The following is a 23,292-nucleotide window of genomic DNA, read 5'->3' as shown; positions in this document are numbered from 1 at the left end:
TCTCCCTCACCCAGACCTCCCTGTCCTGTAGCGGGCATGGGCGTCCCATGGGACTGATGAAAGACCAATGCAAAGTACCCATTTCATGGGTTGGCTTTTTCCTGGGCGTCAGTTGGCCCATCTGGTTCAGCAGGAGTCTAATGTTGCCCTTGCTTTTCCTCCGGCTCCCCACATATCTGAAAAAGGACTTTTTATTGTCCCTGATACTTGAAGCCATTTGGAGTTCAGTCGCAGCCTTGGCTTTCCTGGTTTGCTCCCTGCAGGACCGGTCCAGTGCAGAATAATCCTCCTTGGAGGTGAATCCCATCCTCCATCCTTTGTAGGCCTTTGAACAGACAGAGATGCATTAGCTAGATTAGACTCTTAACTCTGACCTGGGGCCCAGGCATGCCCCTGCCAAAAGCACAGGTTACCCAATACTGCCTGTGGCGTTGTTCTCAGATGATGTGATTGGGCAGTTGTACTCACTCCCTTGGCGCAACTTCTGAAGAGCTAAGGTGATGCTCTTCTCATGTTGTCCTAGATAAATGATGAGACAGAACTGGAGGCCTTGTGTGCAGAAATCGCATCCCAGCATCTAGCCACCGAGAGCCCCGATTGCCCTAACAAGCCATGCTGCAAATTCACCTATCTGACCATGACAGGCGAAGAGGTGGAGCTTTGCCCTCGAGGCAGGCACATTCCTGTAGCGTGAGTAGAACCTTTCATGGCAGGTCGCTGCACATGGGTAAAGGGACACAAAATGATGCTTTGACCAGGAAGCCAAACAGTGGTGACATGGGGAAAGCTGCAGTGCTGGGGATGCAGACGGGGGGGAGGCGTGAAGACAACAAGTGTTGATGGACCTGGGGTAACTTAGGAAGGGATGGCTCCTTGTGAATGTGTTAGGAAAACCATGCACAGGGCTGTGCACAGAGCAAGATGTTCCCTCTTAGGCAGACTCTCCTCTTCCTGCCAGGTGGGAGAACAAGGATGTGTATGCAACGGCCATCCGGAACCTGCGGGTGCATGAGCTACAGAATCCAGACTGCATGACGGCCGTGCGTGCTGGGCTTGGCTCCATCATCCCCCTGCAGCTTCTCACTACGCTGACACCTCTTGAGATGGAACTGAGGACCTGCGGGCTACCGTACATCAACCTGGAGTTCCTAAAGGTACCAAGTACTGACGTGGACCTGGTCAGGCCACATCAAGCAGTGTGCTGGTGGGACCTTTCCCCAGGGGAAGCCAGCCCAGGGAGAGACTGCTTGTACTTGTACTTAGCCTTGGCCTTTCATTTTACACGGTGAGCAGCCTGTACCACCTGGAGGAACTGTTTGCAGCCTGCTGGGTTGTTCAGTACTGCTAGCCACCTGTATTAAAAAAGGTCACCTTTTCAAACCTGTTTGCCTTGCTGTAGCAGCAGTCTGGAACTGCGGCTGGCCAGCGTATTAAAAGCAGTCCATGGAGACTGCACAGAGCAGTCTGGTGTGGACTGAAATAGGGTGGCCAAACCAAAGCTCAGGGTGGTGTCTGACTGTCCACAATGTACCAGGTTGAGTGATTGACTTTTTACAGGTGCATGAGACCGTGGAAACTGGGTCAGGCTACCAGGAGGGTGAAGGGAGTATCATCTCCGTGATCTCATCTTCCTTTAAAAGAAAGTGATGGAAGCATTTGAGGGAGAAGGCAGCGGGCATCGTGTCCTTCCCCTCTGCATCTAATTCCATTCTCTGTCTCCTAGGCACATACCATGTACCAGGTGGGGCTGATGGAAACAGACCAACATATTGAGTTTTTCTGGGGGGCATTAGAGATGTTTACTCAGGAAGAACTCTGCAAATTCATCAAATTTGCCTGCAACCAAGAGCGAATCCCCTTCACGTGTCCATGCAAAGATGGAGGGCCTGACACTGCACATGTCCCGCCCTACCCCATGAAGATTGCACCACCGGATGGAGCTGCAGGTAGGCCAGTTGGTGGTTGGTATGTAAAGGATGTAGCTGTGCTTGAGTTTTCTCTTCAGTCCTTATTGCTTTTGTAAAGGGAAAAAAATCCTTCCTTACTCAGAAAAATGAAAGGACAGTAACGGTGTGGGATGTGGTTATAACTAGGGCAAGAGGCTATACTGCTGCTTGTAAGCTGTGCTCTAGGTGCCACTGATCTCCTTCCTCTGTCCAATCTGCTGCTGTGCTGCCTGTCCCCTCCCTGATCTGCCATGCCACGGTTTGGCCCCCCACTGTGCTCTAAGATATTTGAAGGGAATAAAATAGCTTTTAAAGATCCAGAATAACCCATAGTTTGGCTTTGTATAGCAGAGCCGGAATGGCAGAGGGAAGGAGCGTGGGGAGATGCAAACTGCTGTAGTTTGCTGTGCTTCTAGACTTGCCGCACTGTCAATTAAACATTGGACCCCCTGGGCATAAATTCCAATGAGCCTGTTGGTGTGAGACCCACCAAAACCTGACAGGGATCCTATTCCTTTGATATCAGCTAAGCTTACACGGTAAAAATTGACATCCTTGGAAAATGAAGTGTGGATACAAAGTAAAAGTGTAGTGTGTTACTGGATGTCCCTGTGGTTCCTTTCCAGGGTCTCCGGACTCTCGATATATCCGCGTTGAAACGTGCATGTTCATGATAAAACTCCCTCAGTACTCCTCTCTGGACATAATGCTGGAAAAGTTACGGTATGCCATTCATTACCGGGAGGATCCGCTTAGCGGCTGAGTCGAGTAAGACCAAGACTAAGAATGACTCCTTGGAGGATTGTTTCGGGGCTCTGCTGTGTTGGAAACCCTTCGATTCACATGCAAATACCTCCTGTGACACTATGTGAAGAATTGGAGGCTAATTTATTTTCTGAACTTTTGTTCCCATTACAGTAATTACTGGAAGACTTACATTTTTTGTATTTGTAGATTTTGTGGTGGACTGGTTATTTTGCTGCCTTGTTTGTGGAATATTTGTAGGATAGTTTAGTAATGACCAGTTTGTTGTATAATTTAATTTAAAAAAACAAACCTTTAAACATGTACATTTCTAATTTTGTAATTTAAATTGTGTTGCCCTTGTGAACACAACAAACTTGAGCACTCTGAGGTCACGAGAGCTCAGATGTGAATGTCTGCGAATCCTTCTGCCCTGAAACATTTCTGAGTACAAGAACAGGATTAACTGAAGAGAAGCAGCTGCCTCCTTTCCACAACGTTGGAACATTACCTCTCGTTTCCAAGTTTCGAGGGTTTGCTTTCTAAAGTGGATAAGAGGCAACGTTTAGCCTTCTCTTGGGTTATGCCATTTGGCAACAGGTTTTCTGTTGCCAAGGTTTACATTTCGCAAAAAGTTCTTAAGTCTGTTTCGGTAGAACCCAAAGTCATTGGCATCCCCTCCACAACAGACGTAGTCTTCTTTTGAAACATTCCTCTTCCAAGTCTGCGTTTGGCCAAAACGCAGGACAGTGGAAGGACCATGAGGTCCCTAACCAAGATGTTCTTGCCTTTATATTCAACCACTTAACGCACGAATTCCTTCAGTGATCCTTAATTCTCTGTGGCATTATGGAAGGATGTAACTTTCTCCGCAGACTTTTCCTGTAATCAGAAACTGAGTTACCGGCTCCTCATTTTGTTTTTGTATTCAGAAATGTTGTAGCTAAAATAAATTATCCTAAAAATGTGACACAGAACGGGGTGGGCTAGGGTGGGAACGGGAGGCACAAAGGTGCTGGTTTGAAGAATAGAGCTTCTATTTTATATGGAAAGATAAAGGCAAAGAGAGGTAACGATCCTTTATGTTAAACCATTGTATGTATCATACGTTGTGAAATATGTTCTGCAGTGGTAAAGAACAGCACACGTATCTTCCTTTACTAATGCAAAAAACTTTGCCCTGTGCCAGGTGCATTTAGAAACAAAGCGACACTTGGTTCCACCATTTTGAACTGGACTCCAGCGAACAAGCTGGAGAACCGGAGAGGACATTGACGTGACTGCTGTCCTGAGCTCCGTACTACTGTCCGTTAAGTGCCAGTACTGAGCTTCGCGTTAGTTATTTCCTTCAGGTGCGTCCGGTGCACATCTAACCACATCGAGATCCGTGACTGTGCGTGACTGTACTTTAAGGTGGTTAATATACATGTCTCGTTAGAAGACAGACTACATTCGTTGTTTGGCTTGTCCGTGGTCATGGGAATTGAAACGCTGTATTTATTGTATATTATTGTGAATAGTCGGAGTGACGAGCGTGTGGTGACTGGAGGGTAGTGTGTGCAAACAAGGAGAGCCCTGAATGCATCTTTTCCTGTTGTTCTGTGAGTGAGTGGACAGGTATGCGAGAGAGACCCTGTTGTAGAAGTAGTTGTTGGCATACAAAGACTCCAGATCCTATTGTTAGAAAAACTGCGTTTCCATTTTATAACACATCTCCCTCCCCAAGAAACAGTTCCACGTAGGAATAATATTTACTCTTGAATTTTGTCCACTTTCTGATAGAAGCATATATGTAGCTGAAATATCATTCAGAGCAAGGGCAAACACATGCAGAGTTTACAGAGACCAAGGGAAGACAAAGCAAAAGAAATTGCTTGAAACAACTGAATTCCAGTCCAAAAAGTCAAACCTGCCGAGTAGGAGGAATGTGAAGAATGTCTTTGGAGCTTCACGGAAGCTGCTGGTGATGAGATGCTTTGGTTTTCTTTTGAACACTGGTTTTGTTTTGGGTTTCATGGCTCTCTTTTCAAGACCTTAACCTAGCGGGCGTAAAACTTTGTCAAATACCTCACGGGGAGGGGTGTGAGAACTCACTATTCCAATCCTTTCCTAGGATCTGATCCCAGCTGTGAGTAAGACAACTGCTGCTAACATTTCTTCTCCTTCCAGAGAGCACATCTGGGTAAAACGTACCCCATCTTGGCCCTGAAAGCGTGTGCTGTAGTTGTTTGATACGTATTTATTACGATTATTTATGGTTGCAAGTAACAAATTTTTCCTCTGCTCTTTACACCCCGTTTGTGTAAGTGAAGCTTGTCACTACAGGAAAAAACATGTGACGACAATAATCCAGAGCTGTCTACTTCTGCTGTACTTGGAGTGGTGTGATCCCTTGGGAAAGAGTCGGTGTAAAGAATGTTCCTGGAGTGACGTGCTGCAGTGGTTTGGACTGTAGCCCAATGGCCTTGAATTAAAGCTTTTTCTAACCATCATCACTTTCCTGCGCTTTGAATGAACTGAGCGTTATCTGTAGTAAGCTTGTCCTTCAAAGCCAGCCTTGGTGTGTGAGTGTTCATTTATTCGGGTACTCATTCAGAATGTAAAATTACACTAAACAATGGAAAATGCAGAAGTCGGGTATTAGTTCTAGTCTGTCGTGTCCATCTTGGTACCTTGCACAGCATTAACTTGTTAAGTGCTCTTGGCCATACAGTGTACACTTGCATAAAAGAAGATTAACATCCCTCGAGATGTATTCTGTGTCCTTATTAATTGGGGCTGGAAACGAACAACCCTCTCTTGCCGTTGAAACGGCATCCATCCAGAGAGCTAACCTGCTAGAAGCCAGGTGCAGGCTACATGCTTTGAATCCCGCACTGATGGGTTAAGACATTGTAATTCTTTGTATTTACTTGCAACAGATGTAAATATTTTGTACAAAAGGGAAACAGCAAGTAAAATGATCGCTCCCATTTTTCTTGCACGAGAAATGGTGCACACAACCCAAAGCTGTCAGCTGAGCGATTGTACTTAATTTATTCTATTTTCACACTAAGAGTTTCTCAGATGAGATATCCTCTTGACCCTCAGAAAAGCAGCACAGCCCTAGCTTTCCCACTCAACTTGCTGTAGCGTTTTTCCCCAGGAAATACCATTGCAAAGTTGATCGCCACTTGTTTAATACCTTTATTCTGCTTTTTTTTTCTTGTATTTAATAAATGCTTACATTTGGTGGAAGCGTCCTTAAAATGTTTTTTGTTAAACCTGAGATCCTCTTAGTGGCACTGCCAGCTTAATTTGCATGTTCAGCCTCTGCTGCACTTTACACCCAGACCTGTCCAAACGCAGATTAAAAGTGGAACTAAACATCACTTTTCCTGCTTCCCCACCACCGCACAGCAAAGACAAGGGAAACGTAGGCCACCGCCAAGCAATCCTGAATGCTGTAAATGTTCTTACTCATTAAAAGACAATTGGTTTCTTCAGTCCCCTTCCAGCTGTGACTGCTAGGCTAAGGACTGTGTCTCAACAAAAGCAAAATGATTTTTCTCTCAAGCTACCCAACTTTCTCTGAGCTACTTGAAAAAGTAATGTTTTGTGATCATCTCAAAATGAAATGTTGGCAGCTTAAGTGCCACTTCCCTTGTCAATGCAACCCTGCTCCTGTTAATAGCATCCTCCCCCTAGAGCCTAAGGAGATAGCACAAGGCTCCTAACCAAGATGTCGTTACAATATAAATTCAGCCTGTTAACACAAGACCTCCTTCGCTGGTCCTGCTGGTACCCGTTCCAGCTAAATTAGTGCTAGCACAGGTGTGATCATCATGTAATAAGCAGACCTTCCCACTCAGAACTGAACGAAGTTGTATTCTTATAGCACGCCCTCTTACCTTGGCACTGTTCTCCACTCCTCTGCTGAAAAATGGACTTGCCAAGTCCCTGCTGCGGTTCAGCTAGTCGATCTGGAATTCAGCAGCTCATTTCTAACTTGAGCAGGACAGCATTGCTGGAAGCTAGCTCATGTATTGCTAGCAGCAGTTCAAGTGACTGCCCATCCACTTTTCAGCTGCCTGTTTCCATTACTGTTGGAGACCAGCAGTTTTACTGTTCCGTACATTTGGTACCCCTCCATCACCATCCCCGACCTCAACTTCTTGCAAGTGGCTCTTCCCTCACTTACCCTCAGCTTTCTTTTCCCTTTGTTACCGAGGAGAACCTGGACTGTTCCCGTCATGACCAACATTGTTCAAAGCTTCTGTTGTTCCTGATCCTAAAGGGCTTGAATCTCAAAAAGGAAGTTCACAGGCGACCACACAGGCCACGATCCAGGCAGAAGAGAGGCAAAGCTGTCCCCACGCTTAATAGAACCAGCTTTCTACTATCCCTGTATTGCCTCTTCTCACTTTAGTTTCTTCCCTGGCTCTGGGCTTTCACCCCGAACTGCTCACCATGTCAGCTCAAGAATTTCTGGCAAACTTTAGAAAAGGGGGATGTGAGCAGAGTGAGGGTGTGATTTTAAATCACCTCACCAGCCCTGGGAGAAGGAAGCGGCTTTGATGCCAGCCACCCACTGATTTCAAGTTTTCACTTCCCAGGCAGAAGAAACATGGCGCACAATTGGAACAAGAGAAGCCAGGATGTCCAGGGCGTGTATTGGGTGTGAGCTATTCCCTGACACAGAGCAGCCTCCCCCTGCGGCAGAGGTTTCCCTTTTCAACGTGGGGAATGGAACAATTCCACGCAACCAGTACAAGTCATTAACAGATACAAATTTTATTACAAGGAATTTTTAAAAAGTAAAGGCTCCAAGATAGCCAAAAATAAAAGCAGCCAAGAGAATGGAAAACTAGGCCTGGATCTCCTCTGTGGAGGGTCACAATCCTGCTGGCAAACGCCTCGAGGAATGTTGGGCACTTGTGGTATCAGACAGATATATGGGGACACAGGCACAAACACACCATGATTACAACCGGTATGGCTTTTCCTAAGTGAATCAGAGGATGGTAACAACAGGATGATGGTAGAAAACTTAGAGAAAAAGAGGCTTAACTGCAGCCAGATGCAATACAGAATTATTTCCCAACTACCACCTGTAACAGATGGGGGAATAGGTTTAAAGCCAAGACACTAAGCTCACCCCTATCCCAGACCTTAGTGAAAATAATCACCGAGATCTACTGCTCTTTACAGAGAAGTAGTGTCCCCAAGTCAGACAACATCCAACTGCTGAAATGTACTACAGCGTTCTCTTCCCCTGGAGTAGCTCAGGTGTTTAACAGGTTTGGGGTTTGTAATGCTAGTCATTATCACTTTGCCTTGAAGGCAGCGATGCATTACTTGTCACTAACTACTAAATCCAGGGCTACCATATTAAAAAGAAGGCTCCACTTGCTACGTCAGACAAGCAGCTGCAATAACAGGTTAGTCCCTTCCCAGGGAAGTCTCAGCTGGCTTGAGACATTGCCAGTTTAGACCACAGAAAGCAGCAATAAAAGCCCCAAGCCACCTTAGATCCCCTGTCTCCACACAGCAGGTCTGGGGCCATATATTCCACTCCACAAACTTTAAAAAATTATAAAATGATCACTGCCTATAAAGATTCAAATTGGATACAAAGTTTTCCACTGATGCAGCAATGCAGCGAGTCCTCACACTGGGATAAATAGGTACGTTAGTGCATAGTGAGAGTGCTACAAGTGCTAGGCGTGCCCCCAACAAGAGGCCATTATTCCTCCTCGGGGTAGCTGGACTCTGGTGTCTGGGGTTTTACCTGTGGACAGGAAGAAGTGATAAGGAGCATATATGACACGTCTATTCACTACGGCAAAGCACTTGTTCTCTCCCACCCTCGTCCACAGGGTGTCAGAGCTACCCTAGCTCCTGTCAACACCAGAGCAGCAGTATGTTCACACCAGCTGCCTCATGCCCTCAGACATACTCCAACATCCCATTTTGCCCCCAGGAGTACAGAAGAGTGCTGGGGACAAGTCAACAGCCACTTTCTGCACGCTAAATGCTGCATACCTGTGCTTGCCATGTTTAAAACGCAAGTATATAGTCAGATAGTGGGACAGTGGCTTGGATGGTTACCTTTGTGCTCCTGCTCCTGAAGTGGCCAGGAACATTGGGAATCCTCTGACTCCTTCCGCCTTCATTCCTCACACTGCTGGAGAGAAGACTTGGTTAGATAAAGCAAATCTGCAATTTCAGCACTGTTGTATGAGCTGGTTTAAGGAGGCACTGGCACAGTTCCTCTGAAGAGAGAAGGATTCCTTCCTAAATCCCCAACACCACATCATCTTCCCGTATCTAGATTGCTGAGTTTTGGAACGTGAAATCTAGACTATGAATCCCTCTTCAGCTACTCAGCTAACAAAAAAAGTTGGTTATGTAGACTGGAAGCTGAACCAACCAGCAAAGGATGTGTGAAAGCTACAGCTGGCTGAGGGAGAAAAGAGTTTGTTGGAGACTCCACCATGGTTACTCACTCCCTTGAGAGAAGGAAACATTCAAGACACAGGTGCTAACTGCATGACTAGACAAATCCCCTTTCCCCGCTGAAGAGTGCCTTAGCAAGCCTGGGGTCCATCCCATTGTACTCATTTATCTGCAACTAAATCAAATTGAGGAGCTATCGGCTAAAGACACAGGAGGGGAGATGCTCAGTGTGAACTAAGCCCTCTCCAACCGCCCTTCTGCCCACTCACACGCGGATACCTGCATTGCTAGAAACAGGCCTCAGACTGTCCCTCATTCTTAAACACGAATGCCAGATCACACAATGCTACCAGTTATCTGCCCACCATTAACCAAGCCAAGCTAAGAGTTCTTGTCACCACTTCACCATGCGGACGAGTTACCTTGGTAGAGTTGGAGGCACCCTTGAAAAACTGGACACGTAGCTTTCCGGGTGGAAGTTCCGACTGGGTCGCACAACCGAAACATGGGCAGCTGTGGATTCATCTGCACCTTTGCCCCTCATTCTTCCTTCACCGCCTCCCAAGTTGCTGGGCTTCACTCTTGGAGACAGAGCATTATTCATCTTCACGGTGTTGGAAGAAGTCAGCTGCAAGTCCCGGGCAACTGCCAGGTTGTTCAGTGATCTCTCCCCTCGCACAGCATTGGTAAGCTTCGGCTGCCCGATGTCTTCTAAATAACGAGGTGAAACGTCTCCTGGAGGAGAAAGGATGTAACCAAAATTCATTCGGCACAGCAATAAAATAGGCAATCAAGACAAAGGGCATGCACCAGAACGAGAGGTAAAGATACCTTGGCAAGTACTTATGGTGCAAAGCTTTGCCTCCCACAGCAAGGCTGGGTTTTAAGGTGATGGCCAAGATTTTAAGATACAGGAGATGAGAGAGTCTCCTAGACCAGGAACTGAACCATGACAATACTGAGCTTGGTCCCTAAAAATGGAGAAGCCCGTAAGCCAATAATTTCCTTACTCCTGCCAGTTTGAAAAACCAGGTAAGGGTGAGAAACAGGGATAAGATTAAGTCAGTACCAGAGTATTTTTTAATTTATTTCTTTTTATAGGTGTACAGAGAGCTTTGCCAATTTGGAACAAGCTGGGGATTAACACACATTTTATACACACTATAATGGAGGCTGGAGTCCTTTGAAATTGAGTTATGGGCACTGTTCACCATGGGAAACCCAACATAAAAAAGGTGCATTAAATTTGTATTTTGGAGACAAGTAGGAGCAGAGCGACTAATTTCTGCAAAGCAAAGGTCTGTACTTTGCCAATACCTTGATGCCGCATGCGTCTAGCCAGCTCCGGTGATTCCCTCTCCAGATTCTCTCTAGGAGGCAGTGGGTGCCGCGACAGGCCTTGTGTGGGGTTGGCAGTGACTGGATACAGATCACATTGGTCCTGAAGCAACAGGCAGATTTAAATGTAATTTAACACTTCACCACTGGAGACAACTCTTCCGTCTCGCCGCTTGTGGTCTGTGTGGGCTCCAGCTACACCTAGAATACAGGCTTGGTCTCATTCCCTCACCCTTCCCAGTCATCCCAGTTGCACCTTGTGTCTGTCTTCATTTCACACCTCTCAGGTTTCCCATTAGGTCTGAGCCTTTCCTACTTGCCCAGTGCCTGTATGCATCAAGTGCTTTCACACCTGGCTACCCCAATTTTTGCTCCATACTCATTTCTGACCATCTTAAAACTAAAGTCCTCTGCAGCATGGACCACCACCTTGCTCTGTGGCTAAAGCATTAAGTAACACAAATGTCTCATCTAAAGTGTTGCTAGAGGGACACTGTTTATGGCAGTGGATTCATTTCTAGGGAAAGTGATTTCCAGAGTTAGGGCAACCTGGCTCAGCTTTCCTCCCCGCTCCCTCATTTATACAATACAGCCTGCCTTTCCAACTAAGGTAAGCAGACTCTTTGGAGCAGAACAGTTTACATACCAATTTAAGAATCCTTCATTTACCAAGTAGTTTTTCATGAGAGAAAACTAGCCAGGAAGGGTTTTCAGCTATGCAAAACCAATCTTAATCTTCCACCCACAACTCACGCTGGTGGCAGAAAAACTTACATTTCCCAATTAAGACAACTGTCAGCTGTTTGACCCATTAGAAGCGACTGTCAGCTACCCCCACTGTACAGAAGCTCAAGCCTGGAAGAGATATCTAAGAGGACCAAATTTCTAAATAATCTTCAAGTGCTCTTCGAAGTACACCGAGGTGTAGGCTCAAGTGCCTTCTGACATTTTTCAGATCCTGGCTCTGGGGCTTCTTTTAGGTATATCAAAAGATGGTCACCCTGCAGACAGCTTTACAGGGGAAGAGCGGAAGTGTGGCTGCAGAAGCTGCTTGGATGCAAGGAACGTGCTCTCTTCACGCTGTAAAAAAATTCTTATGCTTGTTCTTTCTTTAATCAGAGCTCCAGAATCCTTTATTATCTTAGGGTGCCAATCGCAACTAGTTTTGAGATGGGATGGATTCAGAAGAGGACCCCTGGGAACTATCACAATCAAAATATTTACCAGTAGTTGGATCTGACACGACTCAAATTCCATCCGTGAACAGTTTTGTACCTGGTGGTGGAAGAGAACCTCCTCTTCTAACTCAATGCCACAGAATTCACATGGAATAATGGTGCTCCCTTCTGTCTGCACACCTTCATGCTGCCCTGGATATGAGGAACCCAAACTACCAAAGCTGGTTCTGTCCAGTTCCAAGTCATCTTTAACCAAGCCACCATACTCTTGTCGAGTTGGAGAGAAGCTTCTTTTACTGAATGAAGCCAAGGCACTTGCAGGATTGCAGCCTGTCTGTAAGGTGGGCAACACTGAAGAGTTAGCAATACATATTTGCTATACAAAGGCTTTATAAACCATGCTAAAGCAGAACATAAAGCTCACCCAATATTTAACACACATTCACTCTCTGTTTCCAACATGGAATAATACAGCATTTAGTGACCACCATAAAGACACTATTTCCCTTCAGCTATTCAAAAGGAACAGCTTGTATTAGGCAACCATCTATTACTCCACTGTAAAATTCAGTTTAGCTTGTTAGCAAATAATTTTTTTCTACAATTGATGTGGTTTAATTCTGACATGGATAAAAATAAAAGCAAATGAGTGTCATATGTAAACAAGGCTTCAGTATATGTCTGCAGAGTGCATGGAAATTTACTGATTAAAATTTTAAATTAGCATTTGAGACATTCCTATTAGACTTAACCGAGTTCTAGTCCTAAATTTCCATACGTGGTATGCCTTCAGTGTTACAGGAAAACGCATTCCAGTACTTCACAAAAGCCCCATGTAAAAAAAAAAAAAAAAAAAAAACAAAAAAGGGGGAAAAAAAACCCCAGGAGTTTCACTTAGGCACAAATGCTACTACCATCCCCTCCAGTGCAGGCACTGAGTACAATACAGTAGTTACCCAACCTGATGGAGAATCAGATCTTCCTCAGGGTACAGCTCTTCACAAAACTCACAGGGCAACATGATCACGTCATCATCTGCAATGCGAGTAAAAAGGGTGATCACTCCACCATAAAAAAAGCTAACATAAGCAGACTAACCCGTCATTTTTAATTTATACACTTATCCTGTTCTGTGCCCCAGAGGAGGAATTACAGCAAGCCTCATGGGAATAGTTATTCCCACTTCATATTGCCCTGGAGTTTTACAAGCAGGGAAAGAAGAAAAAAAAGGTCATGCATTCCACAATTTGGAAAGAAATTTTGGCTAAAGAACTCATGGTCTTTGGTCTAGTAAAATGCCCATTAGTACATTAACTAAGTAGTTCAGGGAACAAGGAGAACATTTCTTCTAGAAATGCCAAAAGACTTTTTTACTCTCCCATATTCTCTCTCCGACTATATTCCACGATTACTCTCTCAACCACTCAATTGTAGCAGAAATAAGTTTGTTTGGGTTTTTTTAAGCCAAGGAAGAATTACAGCAAGTTAGATCTGCTGGAGCACTATTTTGAACTCTCATCACTTTTGCCTTCTGATTCTAGTAAGCTATCCTCTTACCAAAATGTTTTTGTATGAAAAGGGACTCCTGGACAGACAGATATCCATGTTAAGTCTCACTCTTAATTCTTATCCCCCCTTTTCCCATCAGTTTCTTAGATCTGAGAACTGAGGTATTGCTCTGTTAGCACCCAGTATAATCAGACATTTTGGAGAGCTCAAGACATGTTAGAAAGAAGGAAGGAAAAGCCTCAAGAATAGGCCAGTTTCACAGAAAGTCTCTCTGATGAAGAAGTAACATCAAAGCAGTTGATGGAGTCTGAATGCTATCTAGTCCAAAGAGCCTCCCTGCTCCCCAACAGCTTGGGGGGGGGGGGGGGGGTTATACTTGCTTTTTAGGTGATTTGTAATGTTAGACACCAAAGGTTCATGCAGGAAAGTATCAGACTTGTTTATTCTGTTAAGATGCTCAGGTGGCTTGGCCCCTTTGGAGTAGTTCTTCCAGAAGTCACTGTGGATTTCAGTGGAAGTAGTGTCGTGGGGATTATTCTCACTTTGCAAGCTAAGAGCTAGCATATAGTCAAAATTGGAATTCTGCTCTTCAGGAAGCGAAGACTCAGTATTCTGATTCCTCTGTAGCTGCTCCCGCTCAGCCACTTAAATAGAGAAATATCAGAAGTATTAGAATGCTGAATTCATAGCAGTTAGTGTTTTAATCCACTATCAATTTAACTGACAGAGAAACAAAGTTCTCACAGGCAGAATTGAGCCCCACATAAAACAAGCACTCTGGTTTCAAGGAAAGGTTGCAGAAGAAAGGATAGGAAAGGCTGAAGATGACTCTCTCAATTAGTGGATTTTCCACCACTTGAAATTCTTAAAAAAAAAAAAAAAAAAAAAAAAAAAAAATCAAACTCAGGTGTCTACATCACCTAAACGTTAGCCTTTTGTGGGAATTACTGGGGAAAAGTTCTGATTTGTGTTATGCAGAAGGTTAAAAGAGATCAGCATGGCCCCATCTAATTATGTACTGTATGGATCTTCTCAGTCTCATGTTTTTTGTCAACCACCTTCCCACCAATCCCACAAAGAAAGGCTACTGAAGATAATGCATGAATAAGCTAGTGTCTCAGGAAGAAGCATTCAGATTCCCAGCGCATGCAATATTCACTCACATGGGACATGCCACTAAAGTCAACAGTGTTCCAAGCAAGACAGCATGCTACAAGACTGAAACTTAAGAAAAGCAAAACACCCACAAGCTGGCACATTGGGACAAAGACTGCCATTATTTCTGAACTGACCATGTCACCCAGATTTTTTTAAAATTTGTAACTTCCATAGGGAGAAAATTTTGTAATTCAACAACCACCCCTTCCAAACAGTTCAGTATTAGGCTTACTAGTAGCCTACCTTCAGAAAACACCATTTTTGGATTAAAAATAAGTAAATTATAAAAACACCCAAGGCCAGTTTTCTACAAGGGCCATTATTCAGGTGTCCAGCAGTGCAAGTCCTTTCAGTATCCTAGAACATGAAGTGGGGCATATGTTCAAAAGACTGCTTGGAGATAGACCGTATCGTAAGAGACTTGACCTTAGACACACCAAGGAAGGAAATTTGGGCTAAAGTGGAAAGAGTAGAGGCCTTTATATCTCAGCTATGTCCAAACACGTTGCCATTGCTTAGCAGCAGGTATGTGAAATACCAGAATCATTTTCCCTAATCCTTTTATGTAAGCCAAGCAGGGAAGACGGACTGTTATCTAAAAAAGGACCAAGTGCGAAAAACATGGACACCCGATTCCATTTTTAAATAAAATGGATAGTTTGTCAGAACATCTGTTTGGATATTTCAGTGATCATCTGCTTAACAGGTTTTACTGTGGCATAGAACCGCAGCTGTAAAAATAGCATTCCTTAACGAACACTGGCTACATTACATTAGAAGTTTTCTCCCCATCTGATATTTGTATCCAGTACAGAGGCATGGAGTTTTCACACCATTGAGTTAGGAGTATTGAATGAGAGGCCATTCTGAATTCAAACTTTTTGTTGCCTTATCCAAAGTTTACCTCGATTCTGATCTCTCCACATTGCTGACGTGTTTCTCATGTTTATATCCTTAAATAGCTGATCTCTTCCAAAGCTGCCGTAAAATGGACTTTGCAGCCGTCTGGGAATCCCACACAGAGTCCTGATGTAGTTGTCTGGGCTCAGAATGTTTCGGATGCTTTGAAAGCTGCACGGCTCTGCTTCCTCATCCTCATAGCTGAACAGCACTCTCGCTTTGTTAACGTGCTTTTGTTTAGCCTCCTTCCCACAAACTTCAGCGTGCAACTTCAGATCTTTTACCATGATGTTGCGACCACACCCACTGCATGTTTCGGTCCTAGTTCCACAGTACTCCTCATGGTCCTGAAGCTTGTTGAATGTGAGCTCTATGTCACAGTACTGGCAAACTGCAGGACGCAGAGGGCATGATGATGCCTAAAAGATAAATGTGAAAAACCCTTGATATGTGCACTCTGATAGTTATAAGAGTCTTGCAAGAAGTAAAGCAGGTGGCCCGCTCACTGTGCTATTACCAAGTGATTTATTATACAACAAATCTAAGGGATTTAGTCCACCTTCAAGCAAACAGCTATTGGCAAAGAATAGTTATGCAAGACTTCATATATGTATACAGGAATCACACTCCTCGGTATGCATACATGGCATGCCTTTTATGGTAGCACACGCAGTGCAGAGTACCTTATCTTTCACGTACAAATACCTTAAGGGAAAAGAAGCATGCATTTATTCAACACCATATTTCAACATAAACGTCTACAAAAACTTGAAAGAGTTCTGAATGGATCAGGTGTTCAAACCTGCCAAACTAAAAGGAATGTGTTTTGCTTTGCTACCCTGATATCCCCCATGCCTCATTACAAGTCTTATTAGCCATCACAAAGAACTCTCTAAAGCAAATTACTATAGAACTCAGTCACTTGTAAATGGTACCCTATAACCCAGGAGGTCCCATCCATTTTTATGTTTCATAGATTTCAACTTTAATGCAGACTAAACATATTGGCTCCACAGTAAAGCCTCAGTATCTACACATTTGCTGGTATAAGGGGGACATGTCGGGGACAGTACTATCTTACAGCAGAGTAATGAATTGCAATGAAACACACGTGTGGACAGTGACTACAGGTATAAATGGCTTCCTGCTGACTGGGTACAAGACTGCCAAAAGTGTGGAGCTGTGTGGCTAGGCAGCTCATGCCCAGGGCTGACCCCCTGAGCCTGCTGTCAGCCTGGGTCTGCTCCACCCTGGCTCATATTGCTGCTGTCCAGGGTGCATGTGTAGATGCTGTGCCTGGGAGCAGTGTACCCTGGCTCAAGCAGCTCCAGAGTTTATCCCTTTGCATTAATTGTGTGTGTAGATGTAGATGCACCCACTGTGTCTGAATAGCATGACTTCAGAAAACATGTTAAGTGGAAAGAGCAGATGCAAGATCAGGAAGCTCAGCCATTCTGATCTGGTCAACATTAAGGCTCTAGCACTGGTACTAGAAACACACTAGTTTATTGCCAAGTGCAAACAAATAAAAACAAAAAAAACAAAAGCACCAACCTCATGATCTTCTAGGTCACTTTTTTCAATCTTCATATTACATTTACAGGTAACCTAGGATAAGCACAGGCAGTTGTTAAATCACTGCATGAAGAGGAAATGCTATACAGGATAATTGTTTGTTTCTATTTTATCACCTTCACGTGTTTAGATTCAACATGGTTTTTCATTTCAGATTTGGGGACCGACTCCTTGCAGAAGCCACACACTTCAATGTTTCTGCTGCAGTGGATCTCATGGATGGTGAAGTTAGCCACTGGAACATCCTTTTTGCTGTAAGAGATGCATAAATGTTACTCGTCAGAACTTATCATTAAATTCAAACAGAACAATTAAGGAATCAGAAAGGTCTGGAACCAGAAAGCCACTGCAAAAGTGATAAGTCTTTTAGGGCATATCTGTAACACTTAATTATGGTGCTAGGCAGTGACACACAAGTTTGGCCCTAAATATGCCAATAAGCTCTACTTCTCAATGCAAGTTGCCGTATAGCCAGACTGTTTGGAAGGGAGAAATCTTCGACTTACTCAGTCTGAAAAACTAAGTATTCCATCCTCAGCTATGCACAGACTTACGACTAAAATGTATACATCTCCACTTGTTTGACAAAGAACCAGAAGCAAAGCACCTGAAACTCAGCCCTGATTCTGCCCAAGGAAATACCATCATCTCCAGACATTCAAGCTTTTTCCCTTAACGGGAAACAAGTTCATAAGCCCAAAAAGGGCAACTTATTCATTGCTAATAAAAGGCTTTTGCCTGCCACAACATGAAAAACATAGGCCTCCAAAAACAGCTGCAGCCCTTCATACTCATCCTCCATCTGCTCCCAAGAACCCAACAACCAGAGAAGCTAGCCAAGTGATGCTGTGTACATACGACGTGTGCTTCAGCTTCTTGCAATTCTGTTTTAAATACCTACTGCTCTAAAGATTACTCTCTACAAGGGTAAGACTTTGAAATTCTGGTTGTTTCCTGTTTTCAGGGTGGACCAGAGAAGGGGAGACTACCAGCAGCACCCACTCTGCATATCCTCTGGACCTAAGCCAAGGGCAAGCACTCATCATCGTTAAATAATTAACCCTTCACTGATACATTACAACTGACCTCATCCCCCCTGCCACTCCAAATGTCCTGCCAAAGCAGCTGGAGCAGACCTTTGAAAATGCTGCTCTCCTGTTATCTCATCTGTCAAAATCAGCCCATAGCATTAATTGGTCTCCATTTATGACTGCAAGTTATCACACCCAACCAGTTACATTCCTACTTCATGATCTACAGCATTTTATCGGTGTGTTGCAGAAACGTGTTTCTAAGAACAAGACATCCCATTTAGTCAAGTATTTTACAGGGAAGTTTCGTTTCCCTTCACAAGAGTTAGGAAAAAGCTGGTAAGCAACCAGCGCCCAGTGCCAACAAGGCAAGTCCCTCGAGCCTGCGTGGAGGGATTGCAACACCCCGCACTTGGCTGGTGGCAGCCAGTGCTTAACTTTCGTTTCTCACCAGTTGCTGCACAGCTGGGTTTCCTGCTCTGTCCCGACACTCACATCCATGGCGTCTCTGATTTCTAAGGGAGTGGAAAGTTAGAGCGTTTTCAGTTTCATTCCTGCTTCCAAGACAAACTCGATCACTCATCTGCCGCTCACGGTTCCCCTGGAGCCGCACCATTATCGTCGCAGGAACCGCGAGCGTCGTGCTGACCGGTGCCCTGCCCCCCCCACCTGGCCAGGACTCCCCTGACCCTTCGGGACAGCAGCCACACCACAAGGCGTGCGAACACTGCTCATGCAGTCCGCGCAGCTGGGGCTTCCTGAGGGCTTTGCAAGGGGTGTGAGGGAAAACAAACAAGCAAACCCGCTGGTGTTTTCTGTAGGCAAAAAAAGCGAGAAAGGACACGTCCAGACAAACCCACTGGAGGCGTCGCACCTTTCCAAGCCCACACTTTCGAGCACCGGGGCTCTCTCGGGACCTGGGCGGTCGTCTCCGTTTATGGCGCAATCCGCGCTCGGGGCTGGCCTCCGGGGGGGATTCCCCAGGGAATCCCGCGACCGCGCCTCGGCCCATGAGGCCGGTCTCACCCCGCGCACGCAACCGGTCTACATTTATGGCGCGGCCCGTGAGGAAATCGCGCGCATGGGGCCGGTCTGATGCTACATTTATGGTATCTACATTCGTCATTGGCATGACGACAGCTCCCCGGCCACGGGCAGCCCACCCCCCACAGGCCGCGCGCCTACTCACCGGCTCCTCCGGCCCGCACACCGCGCCCCGGCCGGCTCCGCGCTTCCTGCCCGCCCCTCGCCTTCCCATTGGCCCCGGGGATCCCCGCTCGCGCGCCGATTGGCCGCGGCACCCGCCCGTCGCGGGCCGCCTCGGCCTCGCCTCCGCCGCGCCCGGATTGGCCGGGGGTGACGTCACTGGAGGAGGCTCTGCCCCAGCGGGCGGGGCGGGGCGGGGCCGGGCTGGGCAGGGGCACGTGGCGGAGGGGAGGCCCTCGATGAGAGCTGGGCTGCTGCACTGCTCTTGGCTGCTTAAGGCCTTTCATGTGTTTTTACCCTGGTGGGTCAGAAAAAGGACGAATCTCTTTCTAACTCCTATTTTCTGGTCTGCTAAGAAACGAGATGCGTCTCAGTGAATCAGATCTCAGGTGACAGTCGCGCTCCTTTCCTTGAAATATGTTATGAAAAGAAATCTAAATATGTTACAGATGTGCTGATCGGTTGGTTCCCTAGACGCACAGAGAGGAGTGCTTGAAATGCAGGCCCCGGCTAGTAGCAATACCAGGCACTCGTTTCAGTAAAAGTCACGGGTATCGTACCATGTCAACTTAGATCTCTACCTTCTGCTTTATGGGTAAGAATCTAATTGAGGAGGATGTGTATGGCAGAAAAGTGCAAGCTTTCCAAAGGGAAATGTCCCAGGACCTGCTCTCCCATTTGCTGAATAGTCACGGATTGTTTGCAGGCATGGGTTCTTGGGGAAGTGGAGATGAATATATACAATATTAGGGCTGGTGCTATGAGAGAAGAACTAAACTTCAGGATTAGTTCATTTCTTAGAAGACTTGTGTCAGGGGAATAGAGTAACCTGCGCTACAACTTATCACTCAAATAAAAAGGTATCAGTACTTGGGAGCAGACCACATAGACAGGCTGGATGGGAGATACGATGAAGAAGGACTAATGAGAGGTGTCAGGCTGCCAGCCCTAGAGAATTGCATCCGCTTTTGCACAGAACAAGGACGGAACGGGTAAGTTTGCCTTGCAAGCTTTGCCGGATGAAGTTAGAAGGTAGTTCAGGCTTTGTTACTGCAGTACGGCTGCCAGCTGAAGTGTTGCTTGAAATGAGGGCGTCTGCTTACTGAAAACTGGACTGAGACTACTAACCCGCAGACTATACGCAAAGCTCCCCCAGTAAGTGTCAGTCAGTTGGGACTAAATTTGTTTTGGTGACCTAATGAGGAAGTACTCTACATCCAGTTACCAGTCCCTGAACCAAACAGCCCTCCCATTATTTTAAAAGGGTAAGCTGGCAGAGTTTTTGGTGGCTGTCTGGAACAATCCTTGAAGGGTAGGCTTTGCCTCTCTGATGATATTCGTCAGAGGTTTTAGAGCCAGACTCATATTTTTTTGCAGGCATTAAAAAACAGTAACAATACTCAACACTCATGGTAACTTGGGGCTTTCTGTGTAGTTGCATTTCTAATTTTAGCCAATGGTTATTTCCAGTTGGCCAATGGTTATTTCCAGAGTGTTAGAGGGAAAGACAGATGCCTGTGGGGTATAATATTAACAGGACACAAAAAGGGAGCTTACAACTCTCAGCATGATGAAGAATACAGTCTTGGGACAAGTTTGAAACTGCCTCACCAGCCAACCCAGGACTTGCCATTTGTGACATGCCAAGGCCTGTTGGAGGACTACAGAATCTTACAATTGTGTGAATAATGACGACTGCAATGTGCTGCATCTGGTGACAGCAAGATGAGATGATCTTAGTGTGTGGGTGCGGCATGTGGCTGAGCATTGAAAACAGAGGGCAAACTCCAACTGCTGATGTAAGCAGGTGCCATTCAAGTGATGTCACCCCTAAATTTGGTTCAGAGGCTGCTCCTTTTGCAATGTTCACCCTAACCCTTCTAAATCCTTTGTAGTAAGACTTGCAATGCTTGATTTTTTTTTTTACTTCCTTCATATTCATCTTTATTCTTGTAATCTGAAATCATACAAAGTTATATTTTTTCTTTGTAATTCTTAAATCTATTTACTCTGCCTTAGAAATGCCAGGTTGATGGCTCTAGAGAGAGAAATATGGCCTGTGCTGTCCAAATAATGGAGCTGAGTTTCTGTAAGAAACAGATGGGAGGAGAGAACATTTATTTGGTACTGTAAATGTACTGTACAGCGGGTGTTCGTTGCCAAACAGATAACAGGTCCCTTGACCAGATGAGCATTGCGATCCTGCAGCACAATCAGGTACAACACAGAAAATAAAGAGCGAAGTCAACTGTAGAGTGAGAACGTCACAGAACAGGTGTGCTCTTGGTAAATGACTTAAGTTTTGCAAATCTTCCTTTTATTGAATTCAGATCCTGTATTAAATCTGCTTGCATGTTAATTTTGATAGTACTCTTATTTCAGCTATCCAGTAATTCCACTCGGCAAGCATTAGTCAGACACAGACACGTACTTTGAACAAATATTATTCTAATTTCTGGATCCACAATTATTGCCAGATTGGGATGCACATATATTCCATCTAATCTGTTCTTCTTTCTCAGACATTGGCAAGACCATTAATCTGTGAACAAGAGAAGATGAATTTGCTGATGTTGTTAACCGTGGTTAAGGCCCTATTCATCAGACGGAATAAAAATACACATACATGTATCAATGTGACATGCAAAGAGGGCTGGTCGTGAGGGAGGAGATCTAACAGTGATTGATATTTTTGGCCAAGTGTTACACTCAATGCTAAATACCACACTTGGCATCCAAGTTACAGAGTTTGTAACATTGGGTGTAGCCAAGAAGCCTATAAATGTCTGTTCTCTTCCATTTTGCTGATGCTGGTCAGGCACATACTTTGCCACAGAATATTAGATTATATCTACAGATTTCAACTAAAGAAAATGTATAATTTTAGGCAAGTTGTTGATCCATGGAAATTTTTCTTGAAAATGTGCTATACATTTCTTACTCAGCTATATGCCATGAACTTCTTGCCTGCTATCTGCTACAAACTTCTTTATGCTTTAAACTTCTTACTCTATATGGCTAGAAACAAGAGACCCTGTATGAGATGACCTCTGGAAGCTAATACAGTGCATATTGAACATTTTCCTTTCAAAGAGGTTACAAAGATGGAGCTGGGCTGTTCTCAGTGATGACAGATGACAGAACTAGGAGCAATGATCTCAAGCTACAGCAAGGGAAATGTAGGTTGGATATTAGGAAAAGATGTCTCATGAAGAGGGTAGTAAAGCACTGGGACAGGTTACCCGAGAGAGGGGACTCTTGCCGATTGGACTTGCCATCCTTAGAGGTTTTTAAGACCCACGCAGACAAAGGCTTGGCTGGGATGATGTGGTTAGGGATGGTCCTGCTTGGAGCAGGGGGCTGGACTAGACCTGCAGTCATTTCTATGATTCTATATAAAACAACATCTATTTTTTCTCCATTTAAAAATAAACTGGAAGCATTTACTAGGGGCCTAGGGCTATGTTATATTGTTTAACGTTGTAGCAGAAACAAATATAACTTAAATGGAAGTCTGCAGGGCTGCAAAGTAAGAGCCTAATTTAATTACCAGGAGCACTAAATAGACAGCAGCATTTCAGGACAAACTGGTAGAACATCAAGACCATCCAAAGAAGAGGGTCCTTCTGCCCTAGCATGGTGTTTGTGTATTTATTCATGATACAGTATATCATGTTGTATTGTGTGTGTTTGCATATATATACACACCCCACACACATATATGGGGGGGTGTATATATCTCTATGTGTGTGTGTGCGTATGTCTCTGAATGGTGTGTGCGTATATACCCCTACATGGTGTGTATATATATCTCTACAGTGTGTATCTCTTTCTCTCGCTACACGATGTGTATATACTGTGTGTGTGTGTATATGTATCTCTACACAGTGCATATATGGGTCTGTGTGTGTATCTGTATATTTATGTAGAGGCACACAGTGCATGTGCAGCTCTCTCTATGTGGTGTGTATGTGTGTGTCGATATGGTGTGTGCATACCTCTACATGGTGCATATGCATGTGCTTGTGTATCTCTCTACGTGATGTGTACATGGCACGGGTGTATATACCGCTACACCGTGCAAACGTGTGCGTCTATACCGATGCACACTCAGCATGTGTGTACTGTATCTCTCTGCACGGTGTGTGCGAGTGTATCCCTCTCTACCCGGTGCGGACACGTGTGTGTATAGTTCTTTACACGGGCGCGTGCAGGCACACGCGCGCGCGGCACACCCGCCCCCATAAGCCCGGCACGCCCGCCCACTCC

General features: G+C 45.0%; 3 protein-coding genes across 11 annotated transcripts in view; 2 read left to right on the top strand and 1 right to left on the bottom strand.

The window, feature by feature from the left end:
* Positions 1–5,927, top strand: part of HECTD4 (HECT domain E3 ubiquitin protein ligase 4) — an 80,785-nt gene extending 74,858 nt beyond the window's left edge. For all 7 annotated transcript variants that reach the window (XM_019538807.1, XM_019538806.1, XM_019538803.1 and 4 more), the window contains exons 72-75: positions 524–690; positions 959–1,154; positions 1,724–1,946; positions 2,573–5,927. In XM_019538807.1, the coding sequence (XP_019394352.1) occupies positions 524–690; positions 959–1,154; positions 1,724–1,946; positions 2,573–2,709 (723 nt within the window). In that variant the 3' untranslated portion in view covers positions 2,710–5,927. The remainder of the gene's footprint in view (positions 1–523; positions 691–958; positions 1,155–1,723; positions 1,947–2,572) is intronic.
* A 1,520-nt stretch (positions 5,928–7,447) lies between these two features.
* On the bottom strand, positions 7,448–19,074 carry TRAFD1 (TRAF-type zinc finger domain containing 1). Of its 3 annotated transcripts, none has more exons than XM_019538811.1 (12): positions 19,007–19,073; positions 18,269–18,332; positions 16,903–17,038; positions 16,766–16,819; positions 15,216–15,630; positions 13,534–13,797; positions 12,606–12,679; positions 11,742–11,978; positions 10,446–10,569; positions 9,551–9,863; positions 8,781–8,856; positions 7,448–8,460 (listed from the first exon to the last, which is right to left on the bottom strand). In XM_019538811.1, exons 2-12 carry the CDS (start codon positions 18,316–18,318, stop codon positions 8,416–8,418), a joined length of 1,788 nt encoding a protein of 595 aa, XP_019394356.1. In that variant the 5' UTR covers positions 18,319–18,332; positions 19,007–19,073; the 3' UTR covers positions 7,448–8,415. The 3 variants fall into 3 exon arrangements, with proteins under 3 accessions (XP_019394356.1, XP_019394357.1, XP_019394358.1); XM_019538812.1 differs by having other exon boundaries at positions 8,781–8,853; XM_019538813.1 differs by lacking the exon at positions 13,534–13,797 and having other exon boundaries at positions 19,007–19,074.
* Positions 19,011–23,292, top strand: part of NAA25 (N(alpha)-acetyltransferase 25, NatB auxiliary subunit) — a 40,162-nt gene continuing 35,880 nt past the window's right edge. Inside the window, exons 1-2 of the mRNA XM_019538809.1 lie at positions 19,011–19,021; positions 21,873–21,878. The gene's annotated coding sequence lies outside the window, so the exon portion shown is untranslated. The remainder of the gene's footprint in view (positions 19,022–21,872; positions 21,879–23,292) is intronic.

Source organism: Crocodylus porosus, unplaced genomic scaffold (assembly GCF_001723895.1).
Source record: "Crocodylus porosus isolate Cpor-Errol unplaced genomic scaffold, CroPor_comp1, whole genome shotgun sequence".
Taxonomy (NCBI): domain Eukaryota; kingdom Metazoa; phylum Chordata; order Crocodylia; family Crocodylidae; genus Crocodylus; species Crocodylus porosus.
The sequence above is the reverse complement of the archived record's forward strand: the minus strand, read 5'-3'. Positions and strand labels throughout refer to the sequence as shown.

Coding starts and splice junctions, on each gene's coding strand:
- TRAFD1 (XM_019538811.1), bottom strand. CDS start 18,318: ATGGATGTGAGTGTCGGGACAGAGCAGGAAACCCAGCTGTGCAGCAAC. Junction 17,039..18,268: donor ACCCAGCTGTGCAGCAACTG/GTGAGAAACGAA, acceptor CATCTCTTACAG/CAAAAAGGATGTTCCAGTGG. Junction 15,631..16,765: donor GTGACCTAGAAGATCATGAG/GTTGGTGCTTTT, acceptor TTTATCTTTTAG/GCATCATCATGCCCTCTGCG.